The sequence below is a fragment of the Asterias amurensis genome, chromosome 2, assembly GCF_032118995.1.
Source record: "Asterias amurensis chromosome 2, ASM3211899v1".
Lineage (NCBI taxonomy): Eukaryota > Metazoa > Echinodermata > Asteroidea > Forcipulatida > Asteriidae > Asterias > Asterias amurensis.
This window is the reverse complement of record NC_092649.1, coordinates 6,504,753-6,521,106: the sequence shown is the minus strand read 5'-3', so window position 1 is coordinate 6,521,106 and position 16,354 is coordinate 6,504,753. Positions and strand designations below refer to the sequence as shown.

The window sequence follows — 16,354 nt, the reverse complement described above, 5'->3', positions numbered from 1 at the left end:
CTTCGTGGCTAGATTGCCACCGAGTCACCGTAGAGTGCAGATTGAGTAAAACTTCATGTCCGAAGCCCAATGTTGTCTTGCTCTATGGTACCGCCGACATCTTATTTAGGTAAGGTTAATTTGGAAGCTTTTACCTAGAATTATTTCTCCACATACAATTTGTATGTAATATTGTTTTGTAAATTTACTAGTGTTTGACTTGGGGCGTTGGCTATCACTCACGGGTTTCATTATTTTCTTTCAGCTGGGACGGTGACAATGACTCAGCGAGGTAGTTGTATTTCGAGCGCGGTAGACCAAGATCGGGAACTACGAGGCGAGACCCACCCAGAGCCAGCATTGAGCCCCCGGCAATCGACGCGTCGTCCAGCCAAGCTTCAGGCGGCATTGATGGGACTGTTTCGGAGATGGGTTGCAGGTAGATGGAACATCTTTGGTGCCGACAGTTGAAGAGTACATAGAGGGATAGGTAAAAACAAACTAAATAGTAAACAATTATTTATTTCCGACATAAAACTATTTTGTTTTAACAGTTATTTAAAAATGTCCGTATATAGGCCTACCCTGCAAGCCCCATAAAGCGCCAGGGAGTCCAACGTATTATGGGTCATTTTTAAAAAGAGAATTTGATATTTTAATTTGCTAAAATGCTGGCTACCCTGGGAAATCAAGTTTTTTATTCAGCAGCACCTCACCAATTGAACAACTTGCCATCTCATTTGTTTACAGCATTTTCATGACTGCATTCTCATGAGAATGCGGGTAATAAAAAGTATTTAAATCACACCTTAAAACTTTCCTTTTTAAGAAGGCCTTGATTAATGTGCATGATTATTGTCAGTGAGTTTTGTTGATTGAGTCGATTTTTTGTTTTTGTTTTTATTTGATTGTGAACTTGTTAAATGCTTTCTTGTACCAATGCATGTTTTTTTCCCCAGCTCTTTCCAGGTTTATAATGTTTATGGACCTTTGTTTGCCCGTAAGGCTTCGATTTCTATTGTGCTTCATATATTTTTTCAATGGTGTAGGCCTACTTTTCTTGAACTGTGTACTACTTGTATGTAGGCCTAATGTAGTTTTCTTATGCAATTTTTAATGGAATGCGCCCTCGAACAGGCTGGTCCTGGAGAGAGCTCAACACAAAATCAGTAAATTATTATTATTATTTTAATCCCCTTTTTGATGAAAAGTGAGTGAAAAAGTGGTGACATTTTTCTTGCGTTTCCCCTCCCCCCAACCCCCCCCCCAAAAAAAAACTATGTTAGGCCTAATCAATCCGAAATATTATTTACGAATTCATGCCCTTGAAAAATTATTTCTCTAAATGGTATTCCCTCAAAATATTGCCTTATTCCCTCAAACTAACTATTTTGTCTATTGACATGAATTTGTTTTTGTCAAGGGGGTTATTTTGAGGGAAATAATTTGAATGGAGGAATAATACTTGAATAAATATTAATATTTTTGAAATGTTTATTTAACCTGCCCCTCCATTAGGTTCTCCGCACAATTGTGAGACCAGTAGTGGCTGAATGTCGATGGATATGTGGTTTGTGGACGTAGAGTGGAGTCAGCGCTGGAGTCATCGCCTGAGTCATCGCCGGATTCAGGTAAGGAAAACTTGGCAACATCCGACCTCCACTTTTTAGTCAAGTTTGCTCAAGTGTAATTCTCCTCGTTTATAGAAATGTATAAAGCGACTCTTTTATGGCCTTAATTGCCATACTAACAGAAGGCATAGTAGAAGACAGGCAGAGAACAAATCCAAGTAGAGTTTCATTAAGTCTAAAACAGACCCAACTTGCTGTAGGCCCTAAACAATAAAAAAAATAGCGTACACCTCCCCCAAAAAAACATTGGAAGAAATGAAACAATTAGAATTTATAAACAGTTTTACAGTAGGGGCATGATCACATTTTTTGTTCCATAAACCATCCACATGTGATTAAAAACTAGTTAATCATCATTAAAAATACAAGATTTTCATTTTGGACTATATACCCCTTCCCCCTTTTAGGCACTTGAGCAACTTGCAAGAAAAATAAAGTTAAATATTTGACTTTTCACAAAAAGAACAAACAAATGAGAAAAAAATCCTAAATTTTTGGATTTCATTAGTGGAGGTCGGAAAACGCAAGTTGACCTTTCAAGATCAAGATCAAGACGAAGACTTCGAAGTGTAAGAGAAGATCTAACCCGTTCTCTTGCAGAGTCCCACCCCTCGTACCGCCCCCTGTCCCCCAGTATGCTCTACGATCTTGTTGATGTTGTCCTTGCATGTGCAGCTTTCAAGGTGACTTCACAGTTTCTTGTTTCTTGGCATTTCTTGATTTGCATATTGGTCGAAGCCAGTGATGCTGTTTGATTAGGAGACTGGTCTTACTGGACAATTCTGTCAGGGTTGATACTCCAAGTCATCAGTTGTCATGTATATCTATAATTGTCATGATTTTTAAATACACATACCTGCCAGCTTTTTTTTTTTTTTTTTTTTTATGGGGGGGGGGTAACTCTGTATTTTGCACCGCTTTAAATGAAAGCACAAAACCTGCAACTAAGTGTTGAAAAAGTAATCTAACGCTTGACACACATTAAAATTCTTAAGTTTAATCAGCATTCATTTGATGGTTAATGTTTGATTAAGGTGTACTAAATATATAATTTAGGCCATGAGCTAAATTAATATTTACATTATGCCTAATGACAGCATTACATCAATTCTGAATGTAAATATTCAATCAGACCGTAAAAGTTTTGTTAATTCAAAAATAGTAAAATAAATAACAAAATAGCTGTAATAACTCTTCAAATTCAGAACAAAGTTCCAGTAAAGTAAAAAGATTTGATGTCTGTTTTAGAAGATTTAAATGTATAATTTAAACCAGCTAAATTAACATTTAAAGATTCAAAAATCAGCGTTAAATCCATTCTGAATGTAGACTTTTCCCACTAATCTTAAACAACAAAAGGTTTTAAAAAAATCACAAGTAAAATCAATTATACACAAAATTGCTGCAATCCTTTTTATTTAGATCAAATAAGTTCAAATAAAAATAAGGGAAAACTTGTAAGATATACAAGTTTTAAGAAACCAGCTGTAGTCCTAAACGCAAATATGTTGCATTATAAATCATTTCAAATACTTTAATAAATATTTAATACTTTGTGAGCGCTGCGAAAATAAACAATAAAAAAATAAATAAATGGGGAATACAACTAGAAGAAAGGATGGGAAAGGAGCAAATCACCCAAAGAGGCAAGACTTCAATAAGGTCTGTATGATGGTAGATCAGAAAGGCCTAGAGTAATTAGTATGGCCTAGAGATAAGACTAACTCTCTATTCTTTCAACAGGTGTACTGGCTCAGGTTAAGTATAAGGTGTGGCAGGTGTAGTCCTTAGTTTTGATTCAAGATGTTCAATCTCTTTTTTTTGCATTGACACAACATTTTAAGGACAGTAAAACAATTGTCCTTTTACAAACAAAAGATAATGTCTTGAAACAAAACTAAGAACTAAGCCATCACTATCCCTCTAATGTCCCTGATGGTGATTGAACCGGAGGACAGTGAGGTCAGGGTTCGCTGCAAAGGTCAAGTTTAACAGGTGAAAAGGTTAAGTATGGGTAAGTGTAAAAGACAACAAACGTGCAGCGTATAACCTAGTTGCGATAACGTAACCCTCTGGCTGTCGGGCGGAGGGTTACGTTATCGCAACTACTTCTAACCAACCGTTTCCGGCGGTTTCTAGCCATTCTTTTCAACCTCTCACAGCTTAAATCTTATTGTTTTGTCTTCCACAGTATCCAAACAAACAGAGAAACTGAGTGGACACTGTTGAACTCACGAACCCAGGTCAGCAGAGTCAATGAGGTCAGGTTTTTGCAGCAAAGGTTAAGTAGCAGGTTAAGTATGAGGTTGAGGTTGAGCAGCAAATAATCATCCCCTACACAGCTTAAAGACACTAGACACCTTTGTGGTCAAAGACCAGTCTTCTCACTTGGTGTATCTCAACATATGCACAAAATAACAAACCTGTGAAAATTTGAACTCAATTGTTCGGCGAAGTTGCGAGATAAAACTGGAAGAAAAAACTCCATTAGCACCCGAAGTTGTGTGCTCTTCAGATGCTTGATTTCGGTAACTAAATCTAAATTTGAGGTCTCAGAAACAAATTCAAATATTTTAGTGGAAAATAACTTCTTTCTCGAAAACTATGTTAGTTTTGAGGGAGCCGTTTCTCACAATGTTTTATACTATCAACAGCTTTCCATTGCTTGTTACCAAGTAAGTTTTAATACCAACAATTATTTTGAGTAATTACCAATGGTGTCCAGTGCCTAATTTTCCCAAACACCCTGTTTTTGTTTCCCAATATCTGTAACGTAATGTATCAGATTTGACAACTTACTGGTAAAGAAATTACCTTCAAAATGGGGCAATAACTCAAGAGAATCATGAACAAATCCTAACATCATTTTATCCTGGAAACATTTGAAGAAGAAAAACAAGTTTTGGAATCTGGCAAAAAAAATCTCTCCACAGCAGATGTAAAAACAGAATCAAAAGTTTTGTAAAACAAGCAGTCGAAATACTATAATATCATTTGAGATTTGACATCCATGAACAATCAGCAAACCAATGAGGTAAACACAACTTGAGAATGAACTAACTTGCTGTACCCAAATTGGGTATATCGTACCCCGCCAAATTGTGTATTGTTCTACCCCCAAAAACTGCAGCAACTCTTGAAGGAATGCGATTCAGCTATTCTCACAATTTATTACACAAATTGTATGAACTTATATTATGGTGACAGATTGGTTCTGGTTCTACCTTTTCTGTTCCCTCAGCTGAGAAGTCTTTGTATGGGACAACAACATGAGCTATTTGAATGAGCATCGGTGGAGGAAACAGTTTATATCATCTAGGGTGACGTGAGCAGCACCTTGACACGCCTTTCTTAATATTTATGCATGAGGTACGTCACAATGCTAATCCAAAACGAGGCGATGGGCGCAGCCACTGCAAGTGATGGGGATCGTGCGCCCATAGCCTCATTTTGGGTAAGAATTATGACGTCATGCATAAATATTAAAAGAGGCGTATAGTCTTGGTTCATGACTCTCCTGGATTTTCCACAAGCGAGCGCGCTATTACCCTGAAGCGCTATCAAACACGAACCACTATCGACCCGAGAACGGCTATTAGGTTTGTGAATGATAGCTCGTCGGGGTGATAGCGCGCCCACTTGTGGCAAATCCAGGGGGAGTCTTGAACCAAGTCTAGCGCCTTGACTGAAGGCTACATTCTCTTGTGTCGTGGCTACAATACAAGCAGACACGTTGCGATGTGAACCGTGGGTACAGAGGCAAAGAGTCAACAACAGACCATTTTTGGTAAGTTTGAAAAATTCCTTCTATAAGTTTGCTTTGAGGGAAAGGCTGAGTCCACAAATTTGGCAAAGGACTTAATCACAGAAATACGCACCATTAAAGACACTGGACACTATTGGTAATTGTCAAAGACCAGTCTTCACACTTGGTGTATCTCAACATATGCATAAAATAACAAACCTGTGAAAATTTGAGCTCAATCGGTCAGTGAAGTTGCGTGATAATAATGAAAGAAAAACACCGTTGTCGCACGGAGATGTGTGCTTTCAGATGCTTGATTTCGAGACCTCAAGTTTTAAATCTGAGGTCTCGAAATCAAATTCGTGGAAAATTACTTCTTTCTCGAAAACTACTCCACTTCAGAGGGAGCCGTTTCTACCAATGTTTTATACTATGAACCTCTCCCCATTACTCATTACCTAGTAAGGTTTTATGCTAATAATTATTTTGAGTAATTATATAGTGTCCACTGCCTTTAAAGGCTTGAGATCATCAATTTGAAAATCATTCATTCCCATGCTCTAGTTCTTAACAAACACATCATACAACCAACTGGTGGAAAACTTGATTAAACAATTGTTTCTAAGTATGAAAAACAAACCTGGATTGTTGCATCATGGTGTGTGAGCACTTTCAATGAGGAGGAATGGAAGTTTTTCTCTTCAAGTCTCTCAAAGAAAGTAGTGAAGACTGTTGAAATCAGCAATAAAAAGTAATTAGATCTGCATCAGCAAACATGGATAAACACCCACCTACTGAGTGAAAAACAACTTCAGAACCAGTTAATTTGTAACTGTGTTTGATTAAAAAAGCCCTCCAAATGCAACCCTTTTTGTAGCAATAGAAGTCAGCTCCTCATTAATTTTATAATGTGCTGTCTAAATAGATAGTTGATAAATTGACCTTGGTCTACTTTAAATATTTTCCTTTTGTTGATGAGGAGTCTTTTGTAGAGTGTTGACTACAACTGATCTGTTGGGATGAGCATCAGTGGACGTACATACTGTAGTGCCAGGAGCGCCTTGACTGGAGGCTACATTCTCTTGTGCGATGGTGAACTACAACCAGACCTGTTGGATGTGAATCCTTGGGTGGAGCGATATAGATGCTTACATTACTGTCCACAACAGACCACTTGGTAAGTTCAAACAAGTTCTTCTAATTCTTTCAGGGGAAGGCTTCTGCTACACATTTTGTAAGGATTTAGTTACAGAAGCACCTTGGAACGTTTGAAACCATCAATTTGTAAAAACATTTATAACCATCCACTAGTTTTCAACAAACCCACCAATCCAATAAACTGGAGGGAAAACTTCATCAAACTAATTTTTTTTTAAGGCTTCAAGCAAACCTAGATTGATAGCACCTTGAAAACCCTTATACGATGCTAACTAATTGGGTCTCAGAATCCATCACTGCCATAACCTATCTTTCTGAAAGTTTGTATATACTCGACGCCTTGAGTACCTTGTTTGGAAGATACGTACGCTATATAATACTTTGATATTGATACGTCATGTTGTGTAAGCATGTTTATTGAGTTGAGTTGAAAAGGGAAACAATTATTTATTTAATATCTCAAAGGAAACTTTACTGTAGTCAAGACAGTTGAAACCAGCAATCAAAATAAAAGGTATCAATTGAGATTATATACATCATATCAGCAAGCATCAGCAATCGTCAAAAGGAACTTAGGAACAGTTAACTTATAAGCTTGTTTGCACAAACAATCTCCAGAAAGTATAACCCTTCTTGAAACAGCTCCCCTTTTACACAAAAATGTGTAAATGGATATTGACAAATTTGTATGGCCAACTATGCTATTTCCTGCAGTTAAGGAGCGTTTTGCAGAGTGGTGCTACAACTGAGCTGTTTGGATGAGCATCTGGGGTGATGCGAGCACCTTGACTGAAGACTACATTCTCTTGTGCCGTGGCTAGAGCTGGAGCTGTTGAGTTTGGCATACAGAGAGTATACAGTGTTTACCGTCTGGGTTGCAGGGAGCGCCTTGACTGAAGGCTTCATTCTCTTGTGCCATCGCGACTACAACCAGACTTGGTTCATTGGGAATCATTGGAGGATACAGACCACTTGGTAAGTTTGAAAAATATCAGTCAAATACATTTCTTTGAAGAAGAGAAGGTTCATCTGACAAATTTTGCAAAGTAGTTTCAGAATGAGCACCTATCACTGTGTGAAATTAAATAAACATCAGCCATCCTCTAGTCTGCAGTAAACACACAGTACAAACAATTGGTAACAACACTTCATGGTGGAAAAACTAGATGGTAAAGAATTTCCAGAGAAAAATATTTTGAAAACCACAACAACAAACTCGGAATGCTGTGTTATGTCAAGTTGGATGAGTTGAAGAACTGATCAGAGCTGGTGGAGAATTTTCTTGCACATTCATTCAGATTTTTCCATTTTTGTCAGTGTGATCAAAAATTGTATTAAAAGACTTTATAAAAATTTGACATGGAAAATGTTGACTTCTACCGCAGATTGAGACAATGACCTTGGAGAAGACATACACCCAACCTTGAGGCTCATCACTGCCTTTTAGACTGTGCCACCAGCTGAGGAAGGACTACAACAAGTCTAGCCAGATGACTTTCTGTTCTGACACAACACGTTCAACTGTTGTAGTTAAATAGGATATGGAGGTTAACCAACGCATTTTAGACTGTGCAAGGACTGCGTTGAGCCTAGCCAAATGACTCTTTGACATGTTGGACCGTTCAAGTGAAGTTGAGGCTATAACTAACACTAAGTTGAGGCAAATGAATGCTGTTTGGATGGTGTGCCACCATCTGAAAGACTGTGTCAAGTGTAACTTGAAGACTCTGCTCTAAGTTCAACCATTGAAGTGGCGATCGTAGAGACGTTGGGGCTACAAAACTTTTTGGACTGTCACAAGCTGACAAAAGACTGTGTCAAGTCTAGATGATTCCCCACACGTACGACTAGAACAAGCAGGACCATGACGGCACCGTGGATACCAACACTTGAAGAGAAGAGACACTAAGACTATGTAAGGCTGAGTTTGTGACTGCAGCCAAGGCTGTGGCTGTTGCAACGAGCCTCAAATGCTTTACACAAATATAACCCATGTTCACATGAATGATCATGTCGCAGCCGTATCTGCAGCCACAAACTCAGCCTTGGTTTAACATTAATTTACTAAATAGGCTTCTCTTGAATCCATCAACCTCCAACCAATGTACAATGTACTCGCATAAGGACCAAATTTCATGAAGTTTAAACAGAAAATTCTGCCAAGCCAATAAATTTGGTAATAACATTTAAAATAAGTAATAAAAAATAAGTATTGACTGATGTATCAGTCTTTGCAATGGTAACTGTATGGTATTCTGGCTGCTATACTTTTGCTAAGCAAGCTTTTGTGCTTACTAGCTAGATGAATTAGGGTCCTAGTTTACATTGGCACACCTGGCCCAATGCCAAACACTGTTGGTTTATCATACAGAATAAGACTAACTACATTCAAGTACGATACATTTTGGACTTTGATGGATTCACAGTAGTTTATAGGAATAGAACTTCAAAGATGGTACAGCTTTTGTCTTTAGATGTGCTTTTATCAAAATCTGAGGTAACCCGGAAACATAATAATAATAATATCGAAGTCTTATATAGCGCACGTATCTACCAAACAAGGTACTCAAGGCGCTGAGTATATACAAACTTTCAGAAAGATAGGTTATTGCAGTGATGAATTCTGAGACCCAATTATTTAGCACCTTATAAGGGTTTACAAGGTGCTACGGCGCATTAAGCAGCCACAACCAGGAACACCGGGGCGAACCCCTTCTCTTTTCGATAAGTGCACTGGGTTCTTTTACATGCGTTACACAACACATGGGACCAACGGCTTTACGTCCCATCCGAAGGACGAAGCAATGGTTAAGTGTCTTGCTTAAGGACACAAGTGTCACGGCTGGGGATTCGAACCCACACTCTGCTGAACAGAAAACACCAGAGTTTGAATTCGGTGCTCTTAACCGCTCGGCCACGACACTGTTGTGTAATGTATAGCGCAATTTATGAAGTATTTTTGCTTGATGAAATACTTTGCCTGAAAATGAGTGAAAATGTAAAAAAAACATTGGTCACAGTTTGCAACTGGAGAATTAATTGTTGTACAATAACTGAAGCTGTACCACTATGTAAAAAAAAACGTCAACAAAGGGGCCCAGTGTTTAGAAATAAGTGCTTGTCTGTGATTAAATTCAAAACCATTTATATTTTCTAAGAAATGTTTTTTTGTAAAATAATTTAGTTTATTAAGGTAGACAACTGGACAAAATGATGTTTATCAAGATAGAATTTCAAGTTGTCTAGTTCAATTTGTAAGATTTTACACCAATTGGAATTGTCCTAAGCTACACAAGTTTATGTAGCAAAGTAAACTTGCATTAATCATGAGGTATAACTAAAAAATGTGTGGGACATTTCAAAGTGTACACTTGAGCGCCAATAGACAGAATATGCGAACACAAGTCTGTTGCAATGCGAACACAAGTCTGTTGCAATGCGAACACAAGTCTGTTGCAATGTGAAAACAAGTCTGTTGCAATGCGAACACAAGTCTGTTGCAATGCGAACACAAACCATGGCCACCATCACAGCACAAAGGGCTCAGGTTCACAAAGAATACAAATCTTGCTAAGCAAAATGTGATTTCTTGTCACAATACAAATCACTAAAGTACTATTTACAACTCATCTTGAATAAAGCATCATTTTAGAAGATGGGTCTTTTGTCTATTAGCACTCACAAATGCAATCTTATCTGTGATTCCGTCTTGTATTAATGTTAACTAATTATAGCTTAAGTAACTTTTTATAAAGTAAGACTGAAATTACCTTTTTGAAATCACCTTAATGAAATCAAGTATTTTACAGTTTTCATTAAACAATTAAGAGCATTCCAGTGTTCAATTAGTTATTTAACAGTCTATTTAACTTTGACGAATCCTTTAGCAATAGGCAGAACTGTTGGCATTTCTGGACTTATTTCCTAATTGATGCTTACCAATTTTGGGGTTTAATGGTCCTCGTGATGTGGTAGGCTGTACTTAATTTTATCAAATTTGGGTAAATTTTCAAGTTGGAATCTTATGCTGAATCTTATGCTTTTTAAGAACATAGTAGACTCTTCGGCTGATGCCTTTTTATTTAGTTTGACCCAGCACAAAAGCAATATCGAGGGGAACATTGAAATTTGATAATACAAGGGCTTAGTTCAGCATTTAGATCAATAGTAGGTAAATGTTGTCTTATTAAGTTGCAAGTGTATGCTTTTAAGGCTCTACTGATGCCTTTTTGTGTAACTTGACCCATTATATAAACTTAAGTAAATATATTTACTTAGGTAAGTATTTATATTTGAAAAACAAATTGAAAAAAATCTCGAGATATATCCTATAGCCTTTCCTGGTGCCTTTTATTTTAACTTGACCCAAGCTAAGTGTAGGTTATATCAAGGAAGTTTTAATATTTGAAAAGAAAAACCCCCCACTATGGTTAAGTCCAGTAATTTGGGTAAACTTTCAAGTTGAATTTTATGCTCTTTTTAGCAATGCAGTAGGCTCTTCTGATGCCATTTTTATATAACTTGAACAAAGGTATAAGCTAAATTAAGGGGTAATATTCTTATTTGGCAAAAATGTATAAAATTAAACAATCACAAGGGGCAAGTCCAGCATTTTTATCAAACTCGGGTAAATTGTTATGCTCTTTAATTATGCAGTAGGCTTCACTGATGCCTTTTCATGTAACTTGACAAAAAATATAAGCTTAATTTAGTGAAATAATGATCCTTGACAAAAAGTTAAGGGGGCAAGTCCAGCATTTTTATCAATTTTTTTTACATTTTTTAAGTTGGAATGTTGTGTTATTTAAATGTAAAGGAGGCTCTACTGATAAGTTTTTATAAAACTTGACCCAGGATATAAACTATATTTTGAGAAAGGGTAAATTTTCAGTAGTTAATTGCACTGCTAACTATAAAGTAAATGACACTGAAATAAACTGAAACATGAAATAAATTTCAAAGAGATGACCAGTTATTTATCTTTTTTTTTACAACAGTATTTAACGAGGGTGACCCTTCCAGCACAGCTGATCATTCGAGATCCTCGCCTTATACAAAATATAAGAGAAGTTAATACAAAAACTGACAAGACTTGGCAGAAGGCCCGTAAAAAGGGAAAAAGTTACTGAAATTGAACAGTAGGCCTAATACAAAAGAAGAACAGCCAAACACAATAAAAAAAAATGGAGAATAAAAAAAAAACAAGCTGTCCCTTAATCCTACCATTAGTCCTTTACACGCAAAAAGCCTGAGCATTATATAATTGAATACACAACGAGTATTATAAAGTGATTCAAGCTTCACCTTCCCTAAGCTGCTGAAATGCAAAATTATATTCTACTTTTGTTTTTCCATTTAGTTTCAAGAAGTTTGCAGTGTATTTATCACATGCATCATTTTCTTGTGGTTTGTTTCTGATAAGTGTAATTCCTGTAACTACATGAACAAGTTGTTCAATTCATAAAAAAACTAAATTTGTCACATTGGTGTGGTTTGCTGAAGACCATTTTTATGATGGGCAAATCATGTACTGGTATAAGGAGTTTTGCTCAAATACCTGGGGCCAGTTTCATAGCTCTGTCAAACAGTGTGCAGCTATAAAGCCAAAAAGAGCAGGGCCAGTCATCAATCAATGGTACATGTGAAATGGTGTTTTAGCTGGTAGACTTATTGGTAAGCATAATTGGTCTGTGCCTTTTTGTGCATAAGCAGGTCCATAAAGTGAGCCCTGGTAAGGAACAAGTCTGTGAGCCCCTCCCCCCTTAGCCCCTCGGAAACAAATTCATTTTAACAGAAATAATTCCCAAAATGTGTATCTTCGTTCTAAATCATGACCTAAACCCAAATCATACATCTTAACCCTAACCCTAAAACCATCACCCATAACACCAACTCTGGGTGTACAAAGGGGGTGAGATCTGAAGTGAATATAAAGCTAAACAGAACACCTCCAAATTAATTGCAGTTATGTTTAGTAAATACTTTTACCACAAAAATATTTACACCACACTTGAAGCTCAAACTGTGCTATTACATAAAAAAAATTCTTCCCAATACCTTTTGCCAATAATACATGCTTCACACATTTATTGATAAAAACTAGCATTTGTAAATACTTCAGTATGACCTGAAAAATGTTGAAACCTTTGGATGAACCTCCGAGCCAATAACCGAGAGTTATTTCGTCATTGTTATATAACTTTTGTAACACACATATCAAATTTTACACTTACAATAATTATATGAGTTGTATGAATGGTAATGAAACAAACCACACTTTCCAACCACCAACAAACATCTGTTTTCTTAAATTTGCAGACTTACTTTGTTAAAATATATTAACATGTACTACCAAACATCCTGAGTATTATTTGGACGGAATTATAACTACTTCATCAAATCTGTTAAAGAACTTGTCAAAGAACACATACACTAACAAATATGCAAAATAATTGTCATAATATGGTAATTTATGGTAATGACAACAAAGAAAAATACAACATCCCAACAAAACAAAAAGCAACAGTTATTATAATTTTACTTTTTGAAGTATTTACATTTAAAAACACGTAACCAAACTTCCTGAAATTATTTGGACGGAATTACTAGTATCTCATTAGACTTGCTAAAGAACATGACAAAGCAGCCCTACACCAAGAAATGTACCCAATAACTTTGACAATAAGGTAATACATACTAATGACGTCCTGAGAAATCTTTGGACAGAAATAACACTTTTACAAAACTCAAGAAATCCTAGGACTGAAATGTTCCAACCCCATTAAACTTGTATTAAAATGAACTTGACAAAGCACCCCTACACTGACAAAAAAAAAACAATTGTGAAAATAACTTTCACACCTATAACACATTCAAAACTTAAAAATTACTGAATTTTGAAAATGTTTTCTTTTGCTATGCATGCAGTTCAAATGGTTTGACAAAAAGTCAGTTGCTGTGTTTTGCAGGGATAGAAACAATCCATTACCAATTTATAAGAAAATTTGCAACATCAAAGCACTGAATTTTCTTTAATTTATTTTCGAATTTTTTAAGCTGCTGCTGAAAGTGCCGTGTACTCTACAAAAACAACTACCTAGCATTATAATAATATACTCATTGCTTATGTCTCACATTTTTTTCAGTTGAGAAACAACTTAAAGATTTCAGGTAATGTCATTTGATCAAAATAATAGGTTATTACGCCCCATGTTCTCTTTAGAACCACCTCACCTCACCTAATTAGCGAATAACCACATGGTGGTAGCGCAAACTTCAACTTCCAGATTTTGTTTCCCAATATTTCCTTTGACGCGCAGGTTTGTATGACCCCACGTTTTTCAGAAATTTGGCTTGGAGCTTTCTGGAGAAAACCCATTTTTACCATGTTTTAACGTGAGGTAAGAGACTCGTTATATTTTTTAAGTTTCCTGGATGGACTGCAGCTGTTAGAAAACTGTAATATCTATATATTTGAGATCATCCTTTATTGGCTGTTTAAAGGAAATACACAACAAGCTCCATGCTATCTAATTCTGTTTATAACGAGTTTGTTTACCACTTAAAGCCATTATACACTTTCGGTAAACAGTATTGTCCAAGTCCCACACTTCGTGTACCACAACTAATATATAAAATAAACCTGTGAGAATTTAGGTTCAATCGGTCATCGGAGTCGGGAGAAAATAACGGGAAAACACATTCTTGTTTCCGCGCGTTTTGCCGTGTCATGACATGTGTTTAAAATAAATCCGTAATTCTCGCTAACGAGAATTTATATTGTTTTAATGTTTTCTCAAAAAGTAAAGCATTTCATGGAACAATATTTCAAGAGAAATCTTTCACCATTACCTTCTGTAAACCCTGTAAATTATTTGTAAATCTGTGAATTTTTTTTTTTTTTCCTGTACCGAAAGGGTATAATGGCTTTAAATGTAGTTTTGGTATTTGTACACTTCCAAATTTTTCGTAATTATCTATTAAACAATCTGGCCCCAACGTTAGTATTTTGAAAAACTAAAAACACTTCTGCCGTTGACAGCATGCATCAAAATGACAATGCTTTGACGTCATGCTTGGGAGTTTGCTTTGTTACAATACCTCCACGCTGCAACAAAGCGGCTATACAAATTGGAGCTCCCAACTATGATGTAACATGAGTGATGACAAAACGGAGCTTTTCACAAATCTTTTAGAAAAGCACTGGATAGGGGTATTCAAAATTACTGTTTTTTTTTACAAAATTAAAATCTTTTTATAGTCATATGACTCGATTTCCTTATCGATTGCAAACATTTAAAATGAAACTCAGCAAAGATCACGACTGGCGCTCAAATAGGTCTTTAAAATTATTGGCAATAGAAGCTTACAGCAGCTTTCGATAGTAAAAAGCATTGAGAGGATTATTTCACTTTAAATAAAATGTGGTTTTTGTAAAACGTTTTTTTTGCCCCAAAATTTGAATCAAAATTATTATTAGCATAAAACTTTTCTTGGTGGTGAGTAATGGGGAGAGGTTGATGGTATACAACACTGTGAGAAATGGCTCCCTCTGAAGTGCCATAGTTTTTGAGAAAGAAGTAATTTTCCCTGAATCTGATTTCGAGACCTCAGATTTAGAGTTTGAGGTCTCAAAATCAAGCATCTGAAATCACACAACTTCGTGTGACAAGTGTGTTTTTTCCTTTCATTATTATTTCGCCACTAAGATGACCCATTGAGTTTAAATTTTCACAGGTTAGTTATTTTATGCATATGTTGAGATATACTAACTGTGAAGGCTAGTCTTTGACAATTACCAAAAGTGTCCACTGCCTTTAAGTGTCCATATGTTGATTTTCCTTGCTAAGAGCCTGGGTTGGTGTGAGCCATGATTGTTCAGTGTTGTACTCTGGTGGAAGTTCTGGCTTCTCCACGACAAATGCTTCGTAGGGAGGAGGAGAGCAACTTGGAGGAGATTGCCCACGTTCATCTGTAATGAAGATGTATATATACAATTCTGTCATGTCTCACTTTCAAGAAGAAGTTTATTTAGTGATTTCTAAGATGTTTGTGATTTCTCAGATCTTTTGGTTGGATGATTTACAAGATTTTTAGCAGACTGCTTCTATAGATGTTGTATGTTCTGGAATTCTCTGTGTTTTGTGTAACGATGTATATTTTTTATATTTTATGTAATTTGAGAGTTGGCATCTTGTAATTTCTAGTTTTGGATAGAATAAAGTTATCTTATCTAATCTAATCTAATCCAGTTTTAGTTGAGTGATTTCTAAGATGTTTCAGTTGACAGTTTTTAAGATGTTCCAGTATCCTGATGTATCAGACGTTTCAGTTTATTGTATTCTAAGACGACTGATTTGTTAGATGTTTTAATTGGATAATTTATAAGATGTTACTTTTTTTCTCAGTGAAAAATGACCTGTGCACATGATCTGAAACATCTGGGGGCTTTTTTTTTTTTTTTTTGGGGGGGGGGGGGCGCAGAGGTTGGGTAAAAGTGATTAGTTTTTCGTTGCTCTAGCTTACCTAGAATATATGGATTGCTGGGTCCTGGCTGCATCTCATACGCAGTTAACAGTCGATCTGGTTCCGGTGATTGTGAAACTTCATTTTTCACAGTTAACCTTCAATAAATAATATCAATATAAATATTATTATTTTTTTTGTTACCCATACACCGATGTGTGTTAGCACTGTATACTCAGTACTTTCCGCGAGTCCTGTGAAAAAAATATCACAGGCATGTTACTCGAGTGGGATTTGAACCAACGACCCTTGCAATTCTAGAGCAGTGTCTTACCAACTAGACTATTGAGCTGTAGCTAGAGGCAGTTCGAATACT

General features: G+C 36.2%; 1 protein-coding gene and 2 long non-coding RNA genes across 4 annotated transcripts in view; 2 read left to right on the top strand and 1 right to left on the bottom strand.

Annotated features, from left to right (window-relative positions):
* Nucleotides 1–5,067, top strand: LOC139933973 (uncharacterized). Its single transcript, XR_011785665.1, has 4 exons — nucleotides 1–109; nucleotides 245–469; nucleotides 1,498–1,610; nucleotides 3,802–5,067. It is a non-coding gene; the product is annotated as an uncharacterized lncRNA (long non-coding RNA).
* A 178-nt stretch (nucleotides 5,068–5,245) lies between these two features.
* Nucleotides 5,246–8,033, top strand: LOC139954360 (uncharacterized). The gene is made up of 4 exons (XR_011788098.1): nucleotides 5,246–5,397; nucleotides 6,335–6,532; nucleotides 7,228–7,488; nucleotides 7,899–8,033. It is a non-coding gene; the product is annotated as an uncharacterized lncRNA (long non-coding RNA).
* Nucleotides 8,034–15,323: 7,290 nt separating this feature from the next.
* The window catches only part of LOC139954346 (uncharacterized), a 132,082-nt gene continuing 131,051 nt past the window's right edge, over nucleotides 15,324–16,354 (bottom strand). For both annotated transcript variants that reach the window (XM_071954102.1, XM_071954103.1), the window contains exons 55-56: nucleotides 16,039–16,136; nucleotides 15,324–15,484 (exon numbers count right to left, since the gene is read on the bottom strand). In XM_071954102.1, the coding sequence (XP_071810203.1) occupies nucleotides 15,330–15,484; nucleotides 16,039–16,136 (253 nt within the window). In that variant the 3' untranslated portion in view covers nucleotides 15,324–15,329. The remainder of the gene's footprint in view (nucleotides 15,485–16,038; nucleotides 16,137–16,354) is intronic.